At 47.8% G+C, this 11,416-nt stretch overlaps 1 protein-coding gene across 2 annotated transcripts; it reads right to left on the bottom strand.

Moving 5' to 3' along the window:
- Nucleotides 1–33: 33 nt before the first annotated feature.
- On the bottom strand, nucleotides 34–11,416 carry ANTKMT (adenine nucleotide translocase lysine methyltransferase). Of its 2 annotated transcripts, none has more exons than XM_078867602.1 (6): nucleotides 11,146–11,416; nucleotides 9,333–9,542; nucleotides 6,055–6,084; nucleotides 5,307–5,447; nucleotides 4,572–4,622; nucleotides 34–1,153 (listed from the first exon to the last, which is right to left on the bottom strand). In XM_078867602.1, exons 2-6 carry the CDS (start codon nucleotides 9,516–9,518, stop codon nucleotides 953–955), a joined length of 609 nt encoding a protein of 202 aa, XP_078723728.1. In that variant the 5' UTR covers nucleotides 9,519–9,542; nucleotides 11,146–11,416; the 3' UTR covers nucleotides 34–952. The 2 variants fall into 2 exon arrangements, with proteins under 2 accessions (XP_078723728.1, XP_078723727.1); XM_078867601.1 differs by having other exon boundaries at nucleotides 39–1,153; nucleotides 5,980–6,084; nucleotides 11,146–11,414.

The raw sequence follows: 11,416 nt of genomic DNA, 5'->3' as shown, positions 1-11,416 counted from the left end.
GATGATAACTTGCGGCATGGGTCAGAAAATGAACACAAGGAGGAGGTACATGTTATAAATGTATACTTTTATATACATTATAATTTTCAATATGTTACACTTTTAGATTCCGAAAAGGTTAAAAGTGTTGTAAAAATTGTACAATTAACCAACGTCGAAAGTTAAAGAGAAATCCCACAGCACCGACAGCAACTGCACAATTCCCGAAATGTTAAAAATAGCTTTACAATATAATAAATAATGAATGGTGATTCATTATAAAATACTCAGAAGTGTATTTGAAGCGAATATTGAATTGTTAGTTTTAATAAAACTCTGTGCAAGAACTATATATTTTAAAATCTATGCTTCCATGAAATGTTATACCCATGCCATAAATAAATAAAAAAATAAATATGCCGAAGGGTATAAGACGGTTTTAATTAGCTTGCCTGTCCAAATGTGTGCAAAACTTGAAATTCCTGTTATCAGAGCACCTCACTGGAGTGACTGTAGAGTGAACGAGAACGAAGGTTGCTCTGCAGGACTGCCACTACTTTCCACTCGGGTCACCCGTGGTTCCTGGTTTGGGCAAGCTCTCCTCTTTCCCCTTTTCCACTGGCGCATCTGAGCCATGCCGAGCCTGACTGAATGAAGCAGGCCAGTGCGGCTCAGGAGGTGCATGTCGTTTTCCATTACGTAACCAAAACCGTGCCGCCAATGTCGCACACGTGACGTTGACGTCGAGACGTGCGTAACTGACCTTGTGGGTAACTCTGCCTGACCCCCAGAGGTAGATTCAGATTTCTTGTGGTGCCAGCGTACTATGGTTTGGTCACGACTAGGCATGCCAAATAGCCAGTGGAAAAGAACCCGTACCGTGGGGGCCCCGCACTGGCTCGGCACGGATATGCCAGCGTGAAACGAGTACTCAGGTCCCCCCTTGGCAACCTGTGGGCCGCGTCACTCTCCTCTACGTTTTGTCGTGGCTCCCTGGGAGTTGGCCTGGCTCCGCGTGGGTGCCGTCGGACCGCTGCACGTGGTAGAGCCAGGCCCGATGTTCCCCGTCTCCCGCTTGGGCCGCGGGGGCCCACGTCGGCAGCGGAAAGCGACCAGCGACCACGCGGGCGCCGTCCGGCAGCTCGGTGGCCAGCTTGTGCTCCAGCTGGTGCAGCTGGAGGGTGGGGGGGCGAGAGCACAATCATGGCAGTGATGGCACAAAACCACAACATGCGTGCAAATGTCAGTTGGCTACCATTACAGTACATATGTGAACAGCTCTCCAATGTTTTTTCGGTTCTCCATGATGTCTGACATTTTGCTCCACGTGCCCACAGCATGCCAGGAGCATGCCAGGAGCATGCCAGGAGCTTCAGTATTCAGTTCCTAAAGCAGCTTCCAGCATGTGGGGTGAAACGTTGGACACCATGGCTAATATCACACGCTATGACCCGAAAATTCAACAAGAGAGCCACACAGCTCAACTGCAAAAATCTACGCATTTGGTAGAAATGTGAATGTAATTTTTTTAAATGGTCTCTTTCGTCAAATTAAAGGCCACACCATGTTGGTCACGGGTCTTGTTTTTGACCATACCTCACCGTGCTGGTCAATGCGATTTGGTGAAGGGGAGGGACCCACAGCAGTGGCCCACTCCTCATCACTCTGTGCTATGAAGCCGTTCACCTGAGTTCAATTCCCAGCCACGATGGACATCGGTGGCGAGTAATATCTGAACCGATCCTGGGCCAAGCCATCACCAACACGCAGTGATCAGGGTGGTGAAATATGGTCAAACAACCCCCCCCCCCCCCCCATGACCGACATGGCTTGCGGAAGCCTTCAACAGTGAACTAACTTGAGCACGGTGTAATTTTATCTGTTACCAGTGATAAAAAAGTGACTCGTGCTCTCGTCTTGAGTGAACATGCCAGATTATAGATTTGAAGCTTTCGTGACTGCAAGGATTCATACTCTTAGTTTTTTCGGTAAAGTCATGTAGGTAAAAAAATGAAATTAAAATTAATAAAAATAAAAGAATAAAAATCACGACGTTTCGGAGGCAACACAAGTCTCCGTCATCAGGTGGGACCGTCACAGCCAGATTTGCTGTATGATACAGTCACAGCCAGATTTGCTGTATGATACAGCAAATCTGGCTGTGACGGTCCCACCTGATGACGGAGACTTGTGTTGCCTCCGAAACGTCGTGATTATTATTATTTAACTAGCGGTAAGCACCCGGCGTTGCTCGGGCGAAAAAGGAATATACACACATGGACTTACACACATACATTGACCCACACACATAGAAACACATCAACTTAGACGCACACACACACATATATGGTTAAATCTAGGAAAGGATCGTTAGGCCAGCCTAAATGTTTCTAACTGGCGAAGATGTTCCATTAGGGGGGTGCATGTTTCGCAAGCGTAGAGAAGGGAGGGAATTACCGTAGCCGAGAAGACCTGGAGCTTCATGCGGAGCGAAAGACCAGGTAGCTTCCACACAGCATTATGCAACTGATGAAAAGATAATGCCGCTCCACTGATTTGGAGTGAGACCTCTGCTGTTAAACCGGAGCCGGTCATGAGCACACTGGGCAGGTATTGGAATCTCGGCAATCTCTCCACAACTGCCGCATCACCAATTGTGAGTTGTGGGGGTGGATTGTTCGATGGTACAAAATACCCAGGCAGGTGCTTAGTTTTGGTGGGGCTAATGGTAAGGCCCCACCTCTTAGTGGCAAGCTCCAGGTTCAGCCGCAGTGAGCAGCAATCACCAGATCATCGGCATACATAACATGGTTGAGCAATAGGGAGGCATCCTTGACCGCACCCGGGCATCGATCAACCTCCCATTGTATCTGTACCATATGGTAATTCCTCGGGAACAGCCATTGAAGTCTTCACGAACTACGTGGTAAAAAGATATGTTAAATAATGTGGAGCCAGAGGACATTCCTGTCACACCCCAAGGTGTAGAGGGAATGGCTCTGACTGACGCGGGGCCGCTCACCAACATGAAGGTCCTTAAGGATCGTGAGCAAAGTTTGAGGGACTCCGAAAGCATGAAAAACAACCCAGAGGCCAGGCCTACTGATGGTATCATAGGCCTTGAGCAGGTAAATAAAGTACATACATTCACTCACATACACACATGGACCTACAGACACGCCAATAAATGGACTTACACTGACTGACATGGAGCCATGCACACAAAGCGACTAACACAGACGGCCATGGACTGACACACACAGACATAGACTGACACACATACAACGACTCACACACACACATGGACTTACACACACATACATAGACTGACACACACATTGCCCTACACACACATAGACATATGTACTGTGACACACAGACATCTACTTTAGATACACACATGTATATTAACACACACACATCGACTGACACACATAGACACACAAACGCACATTGACTTACACACTCAGATGGAGCCATAAACACATATCGACTCACACACACACGCATTCACTTAGACACACACACATCGAGTGAAACACACACGTATGGACTTACACACACATGTGGACTAACACACACACAGCGACTGATATGCACACAAATGGACTGACACACACACACAAACACTTGTACATACACACACACACATGGGGCGTTGTCCGTTTGAAAAAGACAGACACACACATGGACTCACACACAGACATGGAGCCACACACATTGAAACCCATCGACTTACACGCACACAAATACATATGGACTCACACACACAGACATCGACTTTAGGGACACACATGTAGTTTCTGCACACAAACATTATCATCGTAATATTTGTAAAGTTATTTGTTTAATAATAGTAAACAATAAACCTCAGTTCTTAGCGAAAGATGCAAGAAAATTGTACTTTACATTGGCGTGGTGACGCGTCGTCCCGTGCAGAGCCTGCGGCCTTGCCTAGATTGGCAAACCGGAGGAGGTGAGACGTTGCCAGGCTGTGCGCTGGGCCGCTACCCCCCCCCCCCACCATCCCCCCCGCCCGAGGCAGAATAATACGATGTAAGCATTGTCATAATATTCAATTAATATGTGAGGGCTTTATAGCAGTAACTGCACATATTGTGGTGGGGGGGAAGACATCACACTGTGAAGAGAAATCGGCAGCGTGATGTGTATATTTATTCCTTGTTAAACGCGTAAAATAAAATGTCTCCCGTGAGCTGGAGTGAACGCGCATGACTTGGCAGGGTCCGCCCCCCCCCACGCAATTGTTGTGAGTTGGTACGGTCGATGTCTCGCAATAAGTAAATAATGAACAATAGCAATGGCACAAATGCGTTAATTAAACTACTTTAAAGTTTACGGATGGGAAAACGGAATAGCCTATTCCCACCGCGGGGCTTAGGGTGTGCTGCCTGTCAAAAAAATGTCTACCTAAAGCCCACCGTCCGAGAGCCAAATCCCCCGCAAGCGCGCGGAGACTTTTATATATAAGATTTTTATTAATGTTAATTTCATTTTTTTACCTACGTGACTTTACCGAAAAAACTAAGAGTATGAACATGCCAGAGTCACATCATCGTCCCTCCACTCACCACGCTTGGGGCCAGGAACACGGTCACGTTATTGTAGCTCGAGAGGTCAACCTGCAGTGGGGGAAGAGGTCGAGTAAAGGTGAAGCATTTCTACAACATGATTCGTAAGCCATCAAGTAATGGAAGAAAAACGATAAGCAGACACGAATTGTAACTGCACGACTGGGCCGTGTGTCCCTTGACACGTGACAAGCCACAAGCTTGGATGTTTAGGGAAAATCACTTTGATAAACCCTCTGAAAGACAACTGGTGTGAATCTTTTTTTTCCAGAAAAATAGCGAAATACTTTGCCAGCTTCCCCAGGTGTCATGTTTGAAAAATGAATGGCGAAAAAGCACGTCGGTGGCAATTTCGTAGCTGGACTGCCATTTACCGATGATCCCTAACAGACATTCATCCTAAATACAGTTGACATTAAATGAGTCGATCGGCAGGTGGAATAAAGTGTGGGTACTCCCACCTCTCCCAAGACATCTGGCCAGCAGTAGAAGAGTAGGCCAAATACCCTCTACAGCTCCCCCTTGTGGAGACCTTTGCGTCAACAGTGACTTGCTAGTGAGCAAGACAATGCAAGGCTGCACTGTTGCCTGTTTACATTTGAAATGTATAGGGTATCCTGGCTACGGTGCTATGACAGTCCCTAAACATTTTTATTCCACGGCCCATCAGAAAATACGTTTCAAGAACCCCCGAGTTTGGGGTTAAGAGAGCCAAGGAGGGTGAGCTCGACGCACCTTCCACAGGTCGCGTCGCTGGAAACTGGCCCTCCCACTTAGGCCGGCTCTCCAGGCTCGGAGGCGCGAAATGGCGAGGAGCCACGGGTTGAGCTCGTAGCCCATGGCCGGGGAGAAACCGCGGCGGCAAGCCTCCAGCACCTGCACGCCCCGGCAGACACGCGCGGAGACCACGAGACGCGTCAGTTTTGTTTACAGTTTTGTTTACAGTTTTGTTTACAGTTTTGTTTACCGGGAACACTCCAAAGCGTGTCGACATATTGTGTGACGTACGTGCCTTTACAGATTCTGAATGTAAACACTAATAATGTAGGTATGGGTTAATAGTTGAAGTACAGTGTGTATATGTACACTATGTGTATGTACACTATTTCGCCTATTCCACTGGCACATCCGAGCCAGCACGGTGCCCTCACGGTACGGGTGGTTATCCATTGGCTATTTGTCGCACCGAGCCAGAACCAAACAGCGACACGCTGCCCTCACAAGTCATCTGAACTGGGCACGGGTGGCCAATCAGGGTCAAGAGTGGGACTCATGACGAGTATTTTGCATTCAACGTCAGCAGCAAGGCTCAGCTTCTGCAGTGGAAAAACAACCTGGTGCCTTCTGCGCCCGGGTCAGTTGTACAGCGGAGAAGACGGAATTTGTGAGCGGTGGGACCTGCACTCACGATCCGGCCATCCCCAGACCCCAGGTCCGCGAGGGGTCCTGATCGACCCCCGAGCAGCCTCATCACGTTATTCACCTGCTGGGGGCTGGCAGGGAGGTAGGGGACCTGGGTGATAGGGGTGCAGGGATGGAGGGAACAGAGGGGAGAGAGGGTTTGAAAGTGGAGGATTGAGGGATGGTCACGAGCTCCGCTTTTCGCCATCAACGCCATCGTCGTTAACAGCCGTGAGTCTACTGCTGGATGGACTCTCCGTGACGTGTCAATCACCGGGGGCTGTTTCGTCATACTTCACCACCTTGAGCAGTGTGGGTTGGTGGAGGCAGGTAGCATAGGTGCGGTAACATAGGAGCACTGTACCACATTGGGGTTTGCTGCATTGCCCGACGCTGCCCACATTGTTTCCCCACAGGATCTAACATCTGATAATAGTTTTTTTACCCTTTTATCTGGCAACAAAACTGACACCTTTTTTACAAGGAGTCATGTTTGCATTGACCACAATACCTGCGGTCGGAATGCAAACAAAAAACACAACTCTGATAATGTATGCACTGTCCTTGAAAATGATTGGTCCACACCTGAGACAGCTTTTCTAAGAGCCTAGTCTCACATGGTGTTGGACCAGATTACGCCAAAAGGTGTCAGTTTTGTTGCCAGATAAAAGGGTAAAAAAACAATTATCATATTTTGCTACTGGCAAAGGAGGTTCCAATGGTGATCTAACATCTGTTATGAATCATGGTCACACCATTAAAAGACAAGCCAGCCTCAAGCATGCTTAGCTTCTGAGATCTGACGAGAACTGGCGTCTCAAGGGTGTTGTACAGTACATCACATCAGATTTTAAATGGCACCCCCAGTGGCAGATGCCCCTGTGGACGTTAGTCTGCCAGTAGGTGACGATGATTGCCGTGTATAATTAAAATCGAGTAATCTTGCATTCTGGGTGATTTGGCCATTGGTGTTGCCAATGTGTACCTGTACAGGATAATCAGATTATCGGCCTTCTACAGGTCCTAATTCTTTGTTTTACAAAAATTGAATTAGCTTAGTACCCCTGAAAACTCCAGGATGCTTTTTTGGGCACATACTAAAAAAAGCATTTATACTGTAATGTCCCACTTTTCGACCAAAAATGTAAGTTTGCATTTGCTCGCAGTGATCTCTCACACACCCTCCATGGAGCTGAGCTACGCTACATATACAGGTCCCAGGAGAAAAAGCAAAATTGCAAAACGTTAGGATACGTGGTGACGCACTTTAGAAGCGCAGGAGCGATCTGGGTGAGCGCGGATGACACTCGCCACAGGCCGCGACTGCGACGCCGCATTTTTCCAACAAACACGGACCTGGTGCAACCGGTCGTGTGGCTGAACACAGACAACACCCCCGGTAACAAAACAACAAAATACTCGCCGCCCGCCACCACCCTTCCACCCCAGCCCTGAGCTGACGACGCATCTTCCGACATGACTCTGAACACATTTGAACAGAGTCAGTCTGGTTTTCGATGTGAGGGCGTGTAGCTTCTGTTTTCAAGTGTTTTTGTGGATTTTTACCTATTAAACCCCATTAAACATGGATAATAAATGGGGAAAAAACACACCGACAAGTGATGTTTCTACTTTTACAACTGCCTATGGTAAAATAGGCTCCGATTTACGACGGGCTTTCCAGGAGCGCATTGTGTTGTAAAGTAAAAGCGGTGACCGCCTGTAATGTGCTTTAATTCCATGTCGTGCCATGATGCCGAGCGCACAAATGGTACCGTACATAAGTAAGTTGCGATACGTATTCTTGTGGGACCTTCATACCTGTCAACCGATACGGTTTACCCGAATTCTTGTGCAAGGAAATTGAGTTTCAGTACCATATGGAGTACAGCCGTTTTAATACGGGCAAAAATATTTTTTGTGTCTATTTGTTTGTGTTTCTCCCTTGTGATGGGACTTTGTAGGATGCACGTTGAGATTTATAAGGGGCACCGGGTTACCAATGAGGTCTGAATTGGTCTGTAATAAGGTAGGCATTGATAAGGGGTTGACAGCTATGGATCTTTCTCCGACACAAGGTGGTGCACACCTCGCTGAGAAAACCTTCAGAAGTTTCTTCTCGCCATGACGCGATGCCGATTACGCAATCGGATTATATTTGGGAGTCGCGAAATGAAGTGATTTTTTGTTGTAGTTTTGTTTAAAGGGCACGGTAACCTTTAAACACACACACACACCAATCATCGCAAACTCCTCCAATGGGGGGCGGCAGGGTCAAAGCGTGACTGCTGCCCTCGATTAAACCAAGGATCGCGATCCCCATGAAAGCCCGCGTCGATCCCAATTTTCGTGTCATTTTAAGCGGCCAAAGAGATGAAAGCGCCGGTTGGATTTTTTTTTTTAGAAAAAATATCGGCTTCATTCTCTTTGATCGAGGTGTTTCTGTAAAAGTGGGGAGATGCGGAGGAGGTGGGGGTGGGGGGGAGATGGGGCAAGGTGCTCGGAGAGTTTGTGGGATGGTGTAAACGGGGCTCTGTGAAGTTTCCCATTTTAAGGCTGAGTGGATCTAGAGGAAAATGAGGAGTAGCTTTGGCTGTCGACTGCCACTAGAAGTAGTGAGTAGCCCTATCTCTAACTGTAACTACCAACTAATTAAGTAAGCAATTGGTGAATTGATTCTTGACTTGAATAATCTACATAAAATGTGCTGGTTATACGCATACATTACAGTGCTGCGGGCAAGGTGACAATCGTGGACGCCACTGCACCTCGCCATCGCCTCCTTCCTTGTGCCAGAATCCGCAGCAGTTACAGTCGAGGTCTTCCCTGACAGACCCGTCCCACCCGTGTGCCATTCTACACCGAGGCTGAGAATAATTGTAACTTTCTGACCCGCCCCTACTGGAGATCTGTGAAAAAGAGCTTCATAGTTCATCGGATTCCTCCAGTCTAAGTAAAGATTGTGATACGATTACCCCCCCCCATCCCACAATATTAGTAGCTGGTGGCCCCCAATATTAGTAGCTGGTGGCCCCCAATAGTAGGTCATCCGCCTTGTTAAATCTTGACTTAAAGCTTTTGTGACTGCAGGAATTCATATTCTTTGGGTCTTTCGGTAAAGTCACGTGGATAGGTTCAAAGAAATAACAAAACACTACGACGTTTCGATCGCAAAAGCCTTTTCCTGATGACGACCGCTTGTGTTGCGATCGAAACGTCGTAGTTCTTGTGTTATTTTCTTTGAACCTATCTACGTGACTTTACCGAAAGACCCAAAGAATACGTCCCCCTTGTTGACCGCGTTCTAGAATCACCACGGCCCACGAACGGGGGAATCGAACTCGGGCGTGGGAATGTTACCTGGAGGCGCAGGGGCACGCGACGGAAGCCCGGCATGAGAAGCAGAGCCCACACGGCGTAGCCCGACAGTGCGCAACAGCCGGCCGCCTGCAGGAGGCCCCAGGCACCGAGCCTCTCTCCTCCACCTCCTCCTCCTCCTTGGCGTCCGACCCCATGCACCTCCTCGTGTGCATCCACAGGCTCCATGCCTGTTCTCAATCTCTCTCGACCCTGCACGAGAATCAGCGCCGTTTATTGGCGAATTAGGCGAAAGATTTCACAAATCTCCAGTCGCGGTTGAACTAGCACGCAAGTCCAGCTTCGCAGCCACTGCGAGATAGGAAGTTACACGCAGCACAAGCCTGATGATTGCTAAAGGTGACACCCACGTGGTGCAGAGGGCGCTGATTGAATTTTATCTTGATGTTAGGTGTGTGTGTGTATGGGTACTTGGTGAGTACCTGATGCGGTGTGTAAACATCACTACTGGGGAGACAAAGGCAGCCGGGCGTGGTGCAGGCCACCCACCCTCTCGTCTGCGGTAGTGACCTTCATAGGTGCTCGCTAACGGCACTGCAATCTGCAGTGCAACTTTTCAGGATTAGGACGTTTTGCCCAACAATACCAGTTACAAGTAAATGTGTTTTTATTCTTGGTTCTTTCGGTAAAGTCACGTAGAAGGGAAATAATAAAATAATAAAAATAAAACATAATAAAATACAATTCTACGACGTTTCGGCCACAATGCAAGCAGCCGTCCTCAGGTGAAGAACAGGTCTGTCGGAAAGACAATGGTTCATTCAGACGCTGTCCTTCCGACAGACCTGTTCTTCACCTGAGGACGGCTGCTTGCGTTGTGGCCGAAACGTCGTGAGAATTCAATTTAATAGTTTTATTTTATTTATTTTATTATTTCCCTTCTACGTCACTTTACCGAAAGAACCAAGAATATGAATCCCTGCAGTCACGAAAGCTTTAAATCGACAAAAATAAGTGTTTTTAGTTTTGCTTTAACTAAACACCATTATCAAGGTTGCACTGTGTGTCCCTCTCAGATGTGTGATCGGTCTGTGAGCATCCCGAGTCAAAAGATTCATTCCATTTGTGGCACAAAGCAGGACTCAACCCGAGTCTGTGTCCAGCGAGAGATGACATCGCAACGGACCGATAGCGATCAAAAATAAAGATCCCCCACCCCTATAGCCTTTGGGGCCGTCCATAAATGACGTCACGCACCTAGGGGGGGGGTCAGACATTTGTGACGATGTGTGACAAGGGGGGGGTTTGAGAAATGTGACGTCACATCAAAATGCGCAACTTTAAATAAATATGGACAACACGTTCTACTTAAATTTCGATTTAAAGCTTTCGTGACTGCAGGGATTCATCTTCTTGGTTCTTTCGGTAAAGTCACGTAGAAGGGAAGTAATAAAATAATAAAAATAAAACATAATTTTATTCTTTTTCTTTTTATTATTTTATTACATAATTTTGTTATGTTTTATTTGTATTATTTTATTACTTCCCTTCTACGTGTCTTTACCGAAAGAACCAAGAAGACGTTCTACTTAATTAAATAGACTTTTTAATAAATGTTTTCTCCTGGCGCTAACCACTGCGCCACCACTCCCTTAATGGTGACAAGTACGCACAAAGATGTCAAATGTGGCAAACGTACGATGTTTAAAACACACGCAAACAAACACACGCACACGCATCCACGCGTAGAGCCGCCTGGGCTCACGATCGAACGTTGCCGTTTCAAGCGGCCCGAGACCAGTCCGGTGCGACATGTCTGGGTCTCATCGGCACGGGCGGCTTGCTGATTACTCACGGGCAGGGCAGAGTCAGCGCTCGGTAGTGAGGGGTGGTGGTGGTGATGGGGGTGGTGGTGATGGGGGTGGTGGTGGGGGTGGTGGTGATGGGAGTGGTGGGGGGGTGGTGATGGGGGTGGTGGTGATGGGAGTGGTGGTGGTGATGATGGGGGTGATGGTTATGATAATGGTGGTGGTGATGGGAGTGGTGGTGATGATGGTGGTGATGGTGATGATGGTGGTGATGTTAAGGCGGTGGAAGGCGGCTTCGGTGCTGCTGGTGATGGTGTT

This window comes from Lampetra fluviatilis, chromosome 24 (genome assembly GCF_964198595.1).
Source record: "Lampetra fluviatilis chromosome 24, kcLamFluv1.1, whole genome shotgun sequence".
Lineage (NCBI taxonomy): Eukaryota > Metazoa > Chordata > Hyperoartia > Petromyzontiformes > Petromyzontidae > Lampetra > Lampetra fluviatilis.
Note: the sequence above shows the minus strand (reverse complement) of the source record. Positions and strands in the feature narration are given on the sequence as shown.